The following is a 13,584-nucleotide window of genomic DNA, read 5'->3' as shown; positions in this document are numbered from 1 at the left end:
TTCATTTCTTTCGTACTGTCATTTCTCATTCATACTCTAAAAGGAAACGTATATTACTCATAGATCCACTTTGATGGCATTGCGTCTTCATCTCTACTCATATATTAATTCACTGAGAAAGCACCCGTCTGCTTCGTTTCAACAACAAAGCTTACTATCGTAATGATTTTTTGTTGGTACTCTCATTGTACTTTCTACACTTCCATGCCAGAAGGTTAATGCGATGCGCGACACGGTTAACCAAAAATTGCCTTGCATCATCTTGACCATGGATATTGATCCGTACAAAGTGCTCCAAGTGGAGGTTTCCGCTTCGCCTTTGGAAATCAAAAGAGCATATAAAAAGCTCAGTCTACAGTACCATCCAGATAAAATCCAGCAACTCAAGTCAGAAGTGGCCAAGGATCGTTTCCCTCAGATCCAATTCGCCTATAGCATTTTATCCGACCCACAGAAAAGACACCGCTATGATACAACAGGACTGGTGGATGGTGTGAGCGAAGAAGCGTTTGACTGGAAACAGTACTTTGACGAAACCACCGAGAAAATCACTCTTGACATGATTGTTGAGGACAGGGCCAAGTACCAAGGTTCCGAGGAAGAAAGGGAAGACATCTTGCACAACTTTGTCTATTACGAAGGCGACTTTCTACGCCTTTTCGAGGTGATTCCGCATTTGGAATTCGACGAGGTGCTGGAAAGCCGGGTCTTTGATTTGGTGGAAGAGGCTCTTGACAAGGGCGATATCACGGTGGATAAAGCTGTTACCAAGTCGTGGGATAAGTACAAGCGGTCCCGGAAAACGAAAGTCAAACAGATGCTTAATAAGTTGGCCAAGGAGGCTAAACAGGCGGAAAAGGCGCTCAAAAGCATGAAACAGAAGAAAATCAACGGCGAAGGCGATTTGAAAGCGCTCATCCAAAAGAGACAATCGGAGAGAATGGACGATTTGGTGTCAAAGTTGGAGGCCAAGTACACCAAGGGAAAGAAGAGATCTTTGCCCGATGACGAAGAGTTTGCACGCATCCAGGAGAAAATGAGACGCAACCGGTGATATAAATACGACGATTCGAGAGTGTTTTCGCCATGAATCTCCTTGTTTATGATGAATTCACTCTTGAAAGAGCGGAAAGTACTTTGGACGTTTGAAGGTTGCATAAAGTCTACGGTTTGGCTTATGGCTTTGGTCCGTACTCAGAACCGCCTAATGATTTTTAATCGCGTACATAGACGTTAAAATAATGAATCGACTTTAACATGTTTGATTTCTCAATTCGCAAGTCTGCGATTGAAAAATGGAGTATTCCATCTTAAAGCTTTGAATTTTGGTCGTGACCTCATTAAGATTATTTCCATAGCGAGTTTAGAATAGTATATTCAAAAAGACTGGCAAGAAGATTATATGTTGCGCGTAGAGTTATCAAATCCCTCTCTATGATGCTGTCTGAAACCATAGACGTATGAAACTATTACTGAAATCACAAAATTCTGCAACGTCGAGTGGTCTGGTTCGGACATTCGATCAAAAATTGTTGAAATTTTGAAAGGCCGAATGAATACCTTTTGAATTATTCAAGCATACTGAAAGTCCCATTCCAGATAGACACACCGTAACTGAAAACTCACTTTCTCTCATGTCTTACAAATATCTCTCCATTTTCCTATTCTCTCATTCAGAATTGTTTCACTCATATTCATATATAAAGCAGATTCTGCCGCATCTGCGCAGGATGCATGTAAAGAACAGAAACAAATAAACATGCGCGTTCGCGTTACAGTCTTTGATCTCCATCTTCTCTTTCTCTCCCAATGTCAGAGTCAGACGGCGATTATTTTTCCGACTCAGATGTCGAGCCTGTGCCACGCAAGAAAAGCAAAACCAGTGAATCTACACCACCTTCGTCCAATGGAACCCCAGGCCCAAGATCCAATGCATCAGAGCAGTACCAAAAGTTATCGCAGTTGGAGCATATCTTGAAAAGACCCGATACGTACATTGGGTCTGTGGAAAAGAACAAAGTGGAAATGTGGTGTTTTGACAGCGAGAGCGAGTCCATGGTCTTCAAAGAAGTCACGATCGTGCCCGGTCTTTACAAAATCTTCGATGAGATCTTGGTCAATGCTGCCGACAACAAGATTCGTGATCCGAGCATGAAAAACATCAAGGTCAACGTGGACGCACCCAACAACACCATCCTGGTGATGAACGATGGTCGCGGAATCCCTGTGGAAATCCACACCAAGGAGCAGATGTACATTCCGGAGATGATTTTTGGAAATTTGCTCACGTCTTCAAACTACGACGACGACCAGAAGAAAGTCACTGGTGGACGTAACGGTTTTGGTGCCAAGCTCTGTAACATTTTCTCCACGGAATTTACTGTCGAAACAGCCGACCAAAACACAGGCAAACTCTATATCCAGACTTGGACAGACAACATGTCCAAAGTCGGTAAGCCAAAAATCACAAAGGTAAAAAACAAAAAGGAATACACAAAAGTCACATTCAAGCCAGACTTGACGAAGTTCAACATGGACGCGTTGGACGAAGATATCCTTGCCGTTCTTAATAGAAGAGTTTATGACTTGTGCGGAACGGTGAAAGACTGCAATATCTACTTGAACGAGAAAAAATTGGCTATTCGAAACTTCAAAGGCTACGTTGAGATGTACGTTAAAGCAATTCAAGCCAGAAGCCCGCAAATCGCAGGCGATGTCACCGCTCCATCAATTGTATATGAACAAGTGAATGAGAGATGGGAGCTAGCCTTTGCCGTCAGCGACGGAAACTTCAATCAAGTGAGTTTTGTCAACTCCATCGCTACAACGGCCGGAGGAACGCATGTGAAGTACGTGACAGATCAAATTATCGACAAGTTATTGGCCGAATTAAACAAGCAAGAAAAAGGGAAGAAAAAACTTATGATCAAAGCCAATCAAATTAAAAATCACATTTTCATCTTCGTCAACTGTTTAATCGAGAACCCTGCTTTTACCTCTCAAACAAAAGAGCAGCTCACAACCAGAGCAAGTCAGTTTGCGTCCAAGCAAAAAGATAAAGTGACAATCACTGACCAGTTCATCAAGAAAATCCTCAAAACAAATATCCGTGAAACCATTCAGAGCATTGTCGATGCTAATGAGGGAAAGGCATTGCTGAAGGATGATGGAAAAAGAAGAACTCGAATCAAAGATCAAGCGAAGTTAGTGGATGCAAACAAAGCTGGAACAAAGGAGGGTCACAAGTGTACATTGATCTTAACTGAGGGTGACTCCGCAAAGTCCTTGGCTGTGGCAGGTATGGCCGTTATTGGACGCGATTACTATGGATGTTTTCCGCTTAGAGGTAAGTTGCTCAATGTGAGAGACGCATCGACAGAACAGATTGCCAAAAATGCAGAAATCACAGCGTTGAAACAGATCATCGGCTTGCAGCATCGCAAACACTACACCCTTGAGAATATCAAGGATTTACGATATGGCCATGTGATGATCATGACGGATCAGGACCACGATGGCTCTCATATTAAAGGTTTACTTATCAATTTCTTTGAGTCAAGTTTCCCGGGCTTGCTTAACATCCCAGGCTTTTTACTTGAGTTCATCACACCTATCGTCAAAGTCACGATCAAGGGAAGAGGAAGACAAGCAGCAAATGTGATTTCCTTTTATTCTATGCCAGAATTTGAAGAGTGGAGAGATACAGAGGGTACAAACTGCAGATGGACCCACAAGTACTACAAGGGTTTGGGTACTTCTACGTCTGTTGATGCAGTAGAGTATTTCTCCAAGCTCGATAAGCACTTGAAAGAGTTTCATGCCTTGGAGCTGGATGAACCTCCATTGATCGAATTGGCCTTTTCGAAAAAGAAGGCTGATGATAGAAAAGAGTGGTTACAAGGATTTCAACCGGGCACTTTCCTTGATTCGGACATGAAGGTGATTCCCATCAAGAATTTCATTAACGAAGAGTTGATTTTGTTTTCCATGGCTGATAATATCAGATCCATTCCTTCATGTTTGGATGGTTTCAAACCTGGCCAAAGAAAAGTCATGTTTGGTTGTTTCAAGAGAAATTTGGTCAATGAAATCAAAGTGGCCCAGTTGAGTGGTTATATTGGAGAGAAAACGGGTTATCACCATGGTGAGCAGTCCTTGATGCAAACAATCATTGGTTTGGCTCAAAATTTTGTCGGTTCGAATAACTTGAACTTGTTGAAACCCAACGGTGGTTTTGGTACCCGAGCTGCTGGTGGTAAGGATTTCTCAGCTCCGAGATATATCTTCACCCAGTTAAACGAAATCACGAGAAAAGTTTTCAACCCGTTGGATGATCCTTTGTACAACTATTTGCAAGATGATGAGCTGACGGTTGAACCCGAGTGGTATTTGCCTGTAATCCCAATGCTTTTGGTAAATGGTGCTGAGGGTATCGGAACAGGATGGTCGACCAACATTCCCAGTTTCAATCCGGCTGATATCGTAGCAAACATCCGGAGGCTCATGGAGGGTGGAGACTTGGAAGAAATGTATCCATGGTTTAGAGGATGGGAAGGAGAAATCGAAAAAATCGATTCCGGGAAGTTTAGAATTTGTGGACGCGTCGAACAACTCGATGAGAAAACTGTGGAGATCACCGAAATTCCCATTAAATCGTGGACAAACAACGTGAAAGAGTTCCTTTTGGATGCGATTAATAGTGACAAGAATGCTTGGATCAAGGATATGGAAGAACATCATGGAGCAAACATTCGTTTCATTGTCAAGTTGAGTGAAGCAGAAATGGCCAAATCCTTGAAAATTGGCTTGCTCGAGAGATTTAAGTTGATCAGCACTGTGAACTTAAGTAACATGGTTGCTTTTGATCCGTTGGGCAGAATCAAGAAATATGACTCTCCGAACGATATTTTGCGTGACTTCTATTTCGTAAGGTTAGAGTACTACCAGAAGCGGAAGGACTTTTTGTCTGACGAGTTGCAAACACAGTTGGTGAGATTGAGCGAACAAGCACGGTTTATCAAGATGATCATCGATAAGAAAATGTCTGTTTCGAACAAGAAACGGGCTGTGTTGGTGCAGCTTTTACTTGAAAATAAGTTTGCTCGTTTCGACAAGAAGGGCCGCATTGTTAAAGAAGCTGAGGATGATCCGAACTCGCTTTTCGTTGCAGAAGAGCTTTTGCAAGAGGAGGAAGAAAACGTAGGCGATGTCAGCAGGCTAAACTCGAGAGGAGTCAATGATTTGGAGCAACATGAAAATGAACATGTGCCAGAAAATATTTACTCGCATTATGATTACTTGCTTGGCATGTCGCTTTGGTCCTTGACTCATGAGAGGTACCAGAAGTTGTTACAACAGAAGGGAGAAAAGGAAGAGGAATTGAACACCTTATTACGGAAAAGTGCAAAAGACTTATGGAACGAAGATTTGGACGAGTTTTTGGCGAGCTGGCAAAAATTCTTACAAGACGACGAAGCCGAAAGATCACAACTTGTAGCCGGAGGTTCGAACCGCACTAAAGCCAAAAGAAGAAGAAAAGTGAAGGATGAAGATGACGAGGATTTTGGGGCTCCTAAAAAGAAGGCACGTCCTCAGGCCAAACCCAAGGCTAAAAAGGCCACTCCCGAACCAGCGAAAAAACAAACAAAATTGCCGTTCGTCAAAACTGAGTCGCCAACTGAGGGAGAGTCTTCAAAAAACGAGACACCTGTTGCCGTTGAGTCTTCGACCCCAGCCGACAATCTTCCAACTTTCTTCAAGAAGGCTCCTGCCACCAAGCCCAAAAAACCATCCACCAAGAGCTTCTTCGACAGTTCTGATGACGAAGGTAACTCGACTCCCACAATAGTTGTGGGCAGTTCCGACGAAGAGAAGCCCAAGACGGTGCCTAAGAAGAAATCGATACCAACAATCCAAGACGAGTTGGATGACTTGGTCATTGTGAAAGAAAACACCCCCGGTCGCCGCCGTCAGCGAGTCAACTATAGCATTGAGGGATCCGACGAGGATGAAGAGTCTTCGTACGAGGAGTCTGACTAGCTTTAAATTTTGTAGCAACAAAAGGGTTTAGTGTTTGCTTCGTTTTATGTATAGTTAAGTAAGTTTGTCGTGATAATAAATTCGAAACGTGAGACAGCATTCTTCTTCAATTCGACATCTTTTCAGAATGCACCAAGCCATGATTTTGCTACTGCCATGAATATGAGATGGAATGTGTTAATGCTGAAAAGGGATTGGGGTCTTATAGTTCATTTGAAGATTTTTTGGCCCCCGAGAGCGGCTGTTTCGAACACAAATTCTCTAGCCAAACTCCTGACATTATATCAGTCTGGACATTCCTGGGAAACCAGAGTGGTCATAATAACAATCATTTGTTCGGATGATATGTATTTCCGCCGCTTTGTCTATTCAAATGGCAAAAGATCCAAGCTCCCTTAATGCCTTTTTCTGCGGGTCTCCTATTTTGCAGAGAGTTTGTGTCAAGGGTATCTACTGGCAGTAAAGTAGTCTACATTAGAAGGGTAGATAACCCGATTGGATGTCAGAGATTTAAATTCACAGATGGAATCAAAGTTCATGGAAGCTCGTGAATACAAGTTCACCGACGTTTTCGCCGCCAGACAGTAAAAAATAGATCAAGTAAAGCCTGAAAATGCATTCAGAGACAAATGAATGGGAAATAGACAGGATATTGAAATTTCTAGAGTTTGCGTAATAATTTGCGAGACATTCCCAATACGTTTTCGTACATCCAACATCCGAATCCCAATCTCGTACTTATTTAACGCATGACCCATTTTCGAATATCTTTACGAGTTGCTTAGTTTTTTGATGAAGAAAAGCCACTTGGAGTTGGAAGAGATATTTTAAAAATAGATAAAGTTCAGAACGGAAGTACAAGGATACAGAAGATTCAAATTCGAGTAAGTGCAAGGATACAAATTCACACGAAATTCAAAGATGACAGCACAATTAGGGATACAATTGACCCTCAAAAACCAGAAACGGATAGAAACAAGTGCATACACACAAGAATGCGTTAACACAGTAGTACAGTAGTACAGTAGTACAGTAGTACAGTAGTAGTAGTACAGTAGTACAGTAGTACAGTAGTACAGTAGTACAGTAGTACAGTAGTACAGTAGTACAGTAAAATAGTAGTAGTACAGACTTCATTCACCGGCAGTATTTCAATCTCACTAGTGTGACTGAAACGCCCCTGTTCCGTTCCCTGGTATGCCGTGCCTAGACCCTGAAAGGCGACGCGGAGATCTTTGGCGTATCTTGGGCAGGCGGAGCCGGTGCCTTGATCGTGCAGGCCGAACAAAGACAGTAGTGTCCCAGTCGGCCCTGGATAGGGCGTACGCGCATAGAGAGCTGCACCAAGTGCGTCGAAGCGCCGCGAACGCCGGGCTGGATGCAGGGCGCGTGAGTGGGCCGCATAATTCGTTCCACACAAGCGGCAAGGTGGTGCCACCAGGGCCGCTAACCGAGAAGGGACCCCGATTGCTACTGCTTGCAAAAAAAAACTTTCCGCTTCCCCTCAAGAAGCGCCGCAACAAAATTGGCCCACCCATTCTGCGCTGATACAGCCCCTCTGCTCGCCTGTGGTGGATTCGCGGCTGCACCATTTTCAGCCACCCGCATTAGACGCTGCGTGAAGGACGCCCACACTTAAGACCTGCAAGCTCTGGTTCTTGCCGCACAAACTCCATCTCGCCTGGGCTCTTTTACGGTTTGTGCCGCTTTTGTTGTTTCTTTCCTTGACTGCGTGTTTTTCTTTGCCCGACTGCGTGTTTTCTTTGCTTGACTGCGTGCTTTCTTTCGCTGCCGTCTATTCTAGCCATGTTTGGCTCCTCCAACTACGAATACCAAACGCCGTCGCAGCCCAACCCAGACCCGGCGCCACCGCATCCTTACCAGGCGCCGTCCGCCTACCATCCGTACCCGCCGCCCTACCAGCGACTGCCCCAGCTCCGGCCCGACGCGCCCAAGATGCTGCCGCTCCAATACCAGTACACAAGGCCAGCGCCCGAGCCCGATCTCCAGATGGGACTTCTGGGCTCTGTGCCAGTGTCGATGCCCCCCGGCGCCAACGTGGCCATGGCGTACGGCGCCAACGTGCCGCTTCAGCCGCAGCTGGAGCCGCCGCTGCGGCAGCTGCCCCACGAGCTTCATCAGGAACTGTTGCAGGCGCCCAAGTTCTGCGAGCAGGACGTGGAGTTGCTCCGGCAGTTGCTCAACGTGGGCGAGAAACACAAGTGGAAGCAGATCACCAAGGAGATCAACCAGCGCAACCTGGGCCGCGAGGAGCAGCACTGGAGCGAGGACGAGGCCGCGTCGGGCGCCCGCAACGTGTCGCCCACATATGTGATCAAACAGTACCAGAACTTGCTTGGGCTTCCGAAGAACTCCGTCTACTTTGGTGTGCTCGGCTCGTCGCTCCCGTACGTGGTGGCCGAGAAGGGCTGGAGCAACTTGGATGTGCCGGACGAGTAGAAGGCTACAAACAATGAACATTGCGTTTACGTCGGGCTACACGGTGATGTCTTCAAGCCATGTTCGTTGCTTTCGCTCGTCCGTTCATTCATGCTCATTCATTCATGCTCATTGGCCGCTCATTGGCCATGCTGGCATGGGCTGAAATCGGCTCAGATTCAGACGCACGGCCGTCGTACAGGGTCCGAGGACCCACTATTTTATTCTTAGCATCAGACATACGTCTACTTTTGCCGTCTCGCAAAAACTTAGTGTCTCGTTGCCGCTGCATGCTATTCCTGCGCTCGGTCTTAAGGAACATAGTCTAAATACAAATGCGGTATTGGTTTCCTTCAGTAGCCGAATCATACTTCAACTCGCCACAACACCACACCCTGGCTTTCCCCTCTGGCTTTCCCCTCTGGCTTTCCCCTCTGGCATTTCCCCACTTCCTTCAACAAACCCACGGAAACAATTCCAGACCCATACTGGACGAATGTAGTGTATAACCCAATCGTAGACCAGGCATGTACGTTGGAGGATATTTTCTGGACTTTGTTTTTATTTTTTTCTGTTCCTGCCAGGCCGGGCCCGCTCGGCTGTTGGCGGCACTTACTCTCTTGAGCACGCTTCGCATGTGAGGAGAGCTTCTTTGCCGTCCACATGGCCCAAGGCCACCGACGGAAAGAGCGCATTGCGAATGAGCTGTTTCAACAACTTGGAGTCGGGAAACCCGTCGTAGTAGAACGCCTCTGTCTGCGGGCCGTCGCTCTTCTTCATTCTCCGCCGGTAGATGGGTCTTTTGCCCTTGTCATCTTCCACGGTCACTTGGAAAAGGCCCGGTTGCGTGTACGACGGACAGAGCGCAATTTCGGCCACAAGATTCGACTCGGGGTCGCTGAATGTCTGGAGAATCTCTTGGGCATACCACACGGCCCGATTGTGCCACTTGCACTTGGCACAGAATTCGATGGTGACTTTGGGAAGCATGGTAGGTAGTCGGAAGGTACTGATGTGCGACGTGGATCTGAAAACGTCTTGTACATGCTACTTGGCTGGATTTCTGGGAGTCTTTCTACTTTTTTTCCTAGTGGTCATTCTACCATGACATTAACAATTTTGGACATAAAAACCGCTGGCAGAATAGTATTTGACGTCTTTTGTCTTTCATCTACCGTTTTCCCCGAGGACCCTTGAGCCTCATACTTACGATATCGGCAGTCGACTTGATGTCTGCGAGATGGCTCGTAACCATGGCATGATCTGGAGATACGTCGTGAAATGGAGTCAAAATATATACTAACCTGTCAGTGGCATGCTCGTTATTATTTGAGGATTAGTAGAAACTTCCAATCATCAGTTGCTTCGCAAACAGAAACGACAGGGGAAAAGTGGCATCATACACAATTATATTAAACACCGCGTAGGAAAAGAGTGGTTTGTTGAATCGCTGAACACCTTCTTTTACTGGCTGCCAGCTTTTCTAGCACTCATTCAGAAACCATTAGCTGGCCGTGATTCGATTACTCCTACCCAGATAGATGCATTGTAACTTTGATTTTCAGCTATGATCAGCTCTATAAGTAATAATAAGTCGGAATGCTAGGATAAATACGTCGCCAACTGCTGGTGGACCATATCCCACCTCATTTTGTCTTCTCTCCTTTGTCTTCTCTCCTTTTGTCTTCTCTCCTTTTGTCTTCTGTCTCTTGTCTATCCTCTGTCCTTTTGTTCTTCTGTCCTCTGCCTCGCGGCCATTATCTATACAAGACGAAGCAGAGCTTCGCTAGGCCCAGTAGGCGGCGTCTCAAAGAGTCATGCTAAGCCAGTCCCATTTGCCGTGGTCTTCCTGGTCGCCCCACTTTTGGTCGTGCGACTCGGTCCACTTGTGGTCTTCACCCCAGTCTAGATCCTTGTCCAACTCGTTGATCGGGTGCAAATCCGAAGACAAGTCCCGCAAGTCGCCCGCGTGCACAGACTGCAAGTCGGGGTGAACATCGTGCTGTTCTTCACGCAACGGAGACTGGTGGTACGTCGCTTGTGTGTGCGCCGGCTGTTCATGCTGCAACACATGTTCCTGGTGAGGCAACGGTGGCTGCGCTGTTTCCACAGGCGGCATCGTTTGCACTGCCGGCCCTGCCTGCACTGCCTGCGCTGCCGACTGTCTGTGAGCCAGTGCTCTGTCGGGCGAGCCCGTGGATTTCTTACCCTTGGGCGGTTTTTTGTCCTTCGGGAGCGACGTCGGGTTGAAGTCGTCGCCGTCCGGCGTGCCCAGCGACGTTTTCTTTGCCGCGGCGCCGCCGCTCAGCCGCTGGCGCTTTTTGATCACGTCGGTCTTCAAACTCAACGGCCGCACGGTGCCGTGCAACTTCAAAAACAAGCCGCACGCGTTGCACAAGGGTTCGCCTTGCGGATTGCGGCGCCACAACGGCGTGGTTCGCGTGTGGCAGTTGGTGCATTGCACACTGGGTCCGCCGGCAGGCGCCGCAGGCGCTGCGGGCATGGGATCGGGCGCCGGCAGGGCGTCGCGCTTTTTCTTGGGCGCGCGCGGTTTCTTGGGCGCCCGTTTTTTCTGGGTGCGCGCGGTGTCGTCGGCCGACTCGTTCCAAGGTTCGCGCAGGAACATGTCAAAGTACGCCGGCCCGTCGACAAACAGGCCCAGGCGCGACTCGAGAAACAGCGGCCGCGGCGCGGACCCGAGCGCAGATCCGGGAACCGACCCGGGCACCGACCCAGACACCAGGCCGGGGCGAGACCCGAGGGGCGGGCGCGTTTGGATCGGCAACAGAAACGCCGGCGGCGTCACGTCGTCAAACGGAGTGCCGAGGTCCAGAAAGTGGTCGGCCATGCTGACAAAAGAGCTGTGCTGGCGCGCAAGCGGCGGCTCGTAAAGCGCATGCGGATTGGAAAGGCTGGCCACGGCGGTTTTTTCTTCAAAGGGCCGGTCGGCGGTGGGGCCCTGCAAGTGGGGCAGGTGGCCGAAGGTTTCCGTCTGGAGATGGTGCAGAGATGGTAGAGATGGTAGAGATTGGGGTAGAGATTGGTTGTGGTTGTTTTGGTGCTGGTTTTGGTTCTGGTTTTGGTGGTTTTGGTGGTTCTGATGGTTTTGGCTCTGGTTGTTCTGGTTTTGGTGGTTTTGGTTCTGATTCTCATAGTGGTCGTGGCTGAGCACGTCGTTGGGCCCTTCGAACGCCAACGGGTCGAGCGAAAACGCAAACAGCTGGTCGTACGAGTCGGGCGCCCGGAGCGCCGCCAGAAGATTCAGGTGCACCGGCCCAGAGGAGGCGGTCGAGCTCAGGCGCGGGCCGGGGCTGATCAAAAGACCGTCGATGCCCGCGTGCTGGGCCAGAAGAAACGGCAGCGTTGGCGCCGGCCGCTTGCGCAGCGCCCTGTCGGAGCGCGGCGCGCCCAAGTCCTCGGGCAGCCGCGGGTCGAGCCCCAAGTGGCCGAGCACGGGCGACGAGAGAAGGTCGCGCCACGCGTCGGGCGCCGCGCTTTTGCGCCGAACAAACATCATTCGCCAAGTAAGGTTTTCCATGCGGGCGCGGTACGGGAGAAGGTTGCGCGAGTTTTTGTACATCAGCCAGAGCAGTTTGGCCGAGTTTTCGGGCACGTCCATGCTGTGAAGGTTTGCGTGGGGAGGCGGGTGATCGGCTGTGCGGTTCGGCAAATGTTGATTGTTAGACTTTGGCGATATACGGTTGTCTGAGTAGCTCAGTCTGCACTTCGGTACTTGAGTGCTCTTTGACTGGTTTTTTCTCGATGCTGTTGATTCTGTTCGTTCTTGACTCTCTTGATGTTCTGACTCTCTTGATTGTTCTGACTCTTGATTGTTCTGACTCTTGATTTGTTCTGTTCTGTTGCGTTCTGACTCTCTTTTGATTTGTTCTGTTCTGATTCTCTTGATTGTTCTGACTCTCTTGATTTCTGTTCTGATTCTCTTTTCTTCGTCGCTTCTGATACTCTTGTGGATATTTCCGGTCTTCTCGTTCTTGCCACGTTTCTGTCTTACCGATCACAGCAAATGTCCCTTCTTTCAGTCGACGATGCGGGATTTATGCACAGCCAGTTTTGGCAAGAGGAATCAGCGCAAATACACCAGAAAAACAGTGGCTGACAGAGGATGCGAAAGCAGCTGATGAGACACTTCGCTTTTGGAGAAAATTGTCCGAAATCCGTTTTGGGCCTCGATATACGCCGGAGACATTCTCCCTAACTAACACCGAATGTCTGCGTAACCTGCATGTCTGCAGGTGCGTTTTACTAATCTCGAGCCTTATCGAGCACGCTGATTGGTGCGATACCGCAGACCCGTTAGCCTCGCGCTGCGCGTTGGCGCATTGTCAGACGCATACGTGCGACATGCGCATGCGCTACTGCCTCCCAAATAAGTAGCCAATGGCGAAGCCTAGGAGCCATCTTCACATTCTGCTATATACTAGAGTGGTTTTGTTCTTAGAACTGGCGGATATTGGGTGTCCGGAGGTACGGGTCTGATCTTCCGGTTTTCCACGCCACATACAGCTGTTATAAACACCGTAGCGCGCGCCAGGATGCACGGGTGTACAAGATGGATCCCAGCGCCTAAATTTGCAGTAAATCGGTCGATAGATTGAGATGTACGGGTGCATTTGAATCGCTCAAGTCTGAGATGCTCGGATGCTCGGATCTTCTCTTTTGTGCACGCACAACAAACACTGCCGCTTTGGGACAAAATGTATCCCGCGGGCTTCTGTGCGTCGCACCCGTGCCTCCGACACCCGTCGTCGAACACCATAGAATGTCGCACCACCAGTCTCCCGCGCGACATGCCGCACCGACTCCAGCGCCGAAAGTTGCTCCCACAAAAATGTCTCAACGGTTTCTCGCCACCTCAAGTCCGCAGGCGAAACCACTTTTCTTCTTCGTCTACTTTTCTTCTCGTTGAAGTAGCATCACGCAAGCCACCTTCACCAAAGTCTTGTGTTCGCCCCTGTTTGTGTCGGACATCCCTTTTCATTACCTGCAAAACTCGCCCCTAAAACTTTTGTGGGCAATTTTCAACGTCTCTTTCTTCCGTATCGAGTTTCTCCGTTGCCGTTTTTTTTTCTTGCAAACAACAGGGCG

The 13,584-nt window shown here is 48.3% G+C and overlaps 6 protein-coding genes across 6 annotated transcripts; 3 read left to right on the top strand and 3 right to left on the bottom strand. All coding sequences in view use genetic code 12, as the record gives it.

Moving 5' to 3' along the window:
• Positions 1 to 223: 223 nt before the first annotated feature.
• On the top strand, positions 224 to 1,054 carry FOB63_003754 (uncharacterized protein; the record flags this gene model as incomplete). The annotated part of the gene is made up of 1 exon (XM_002614700.1): positions 224 to 1,054. One exon carries the CDS (start codon positions 224 to 226, stop codon positions 1,052 to 1,054), a length of 831 nt encoding a protein of 276 aa, XP_002614746.1.
• Positions 1,055 to 1,809: 755 nt separating this feature from the next.
• TOP2 (DNA topoisomerase 2) lies at positions 1,810 to 6,039 on the top strand (the record flags this gene model as incomplete). Its single annotated transcript, XM_002614701.2, has 1 exon — positions 1,810 to 6,039. The coding sequence occupies one exon, from the start codon at positions 1,810 to 1,812 to the stop codon at positions 6,037 to 6,039; it is 4,230 nt and encodes a 1,409-aa protein (XP_002614747.2).
• A 1,806-nt stretch (positions 6,040 to 7,845) lies between these two features.
• On the top strand, positions 7,846 to 8,499 carry FOB63_003752 (uncharacterized protein; the record flags this gene model as incomplete). The annotated part of the gene is made up of 1 exon (XM_002614704.2): positions 7,846 to 8,499. One exon carries the CDS (start codon positions 7,846 to 7,848, stop codon positions 8,497 to 8,499), a length of 654 nt encoding a protein of 217 aa, XP_002614750.1.
• A 94-nt stretch (positions 8,500 to 8,593) lies between these two features.
• Positions 8,594 to 8,800, bottom strand: FOB63_003751 (uncharacterized protein; the record flags this gene model as incomplete). The annotated part of the gene is made up of 1 exon (XM_066102353.1): positions 8,594 to 8,800. One exon carries the CDS (start codon positions 8,798 to 8,800, stop codon positions 8,594 to 8,596), a length of 207 nt encoding a protein of 68 aa, XP_065958296.1.
• Positions 8,801 to 9,090: 290 nt separating this feature from the next.
• FOB63_003750 (uncharacterized protein) lies at positions 9,091 to 9,468 on the bottom strand (the record flags this gene model as incomplete). The annotated part of the gene is made up of 1 exon (XM_002614706.1): positions 9,091 to 9,468. One exon carries the CDS (start codon positions 9,466 to 9,468, stop codon positions 9,091 to 9,093), a length of 378 nt encoding a protein of 125 aa, XP_002614752.1.
• Positions 9,469 to 10,285: 817 nt separating this feature from the next.
• On the bottom strand, positions 10,286 to 12,097 carry GAT1 (Gat1p; the record flags this gene model as incomplete). The annotated part of the gene is made up of 1 exon (XM_002614707.1): positions 10,286 to 12,097. One exon carries the CDS (start codon positions 12,095 to 12,097, stop codon positions 10,286 to 10,288), a length of 1,812 nt encoding a protein of 603 aa, XP_002614753.1.
• Between the last annotated feature and the right edge of the window lie 1,487 nt (positions 12,098 to 13,584).

The sequence above is a fragment of the Clavispora lusitaniae genome (assembly GCF_014636115.1).
Source record: "Clavispora lusitaniae strain FDAARGOS_655 chromosome Unknown tig00000185_pilon, whole genome shotgun sequence".
NCBI classification, from domain to species: domain Eukaryota; kingdom Fungi; phylum Ascomycota; class Pichiomycetes; order Serinales; family Metschnikowiaceae; genus Clavispora; species Clavispora lusitaniae.
The sequence above is the reverse complement of the archived record's forward strand: the minus strand, read 5'-3'. Positions and strand labels throughout refer to the sequence as shown.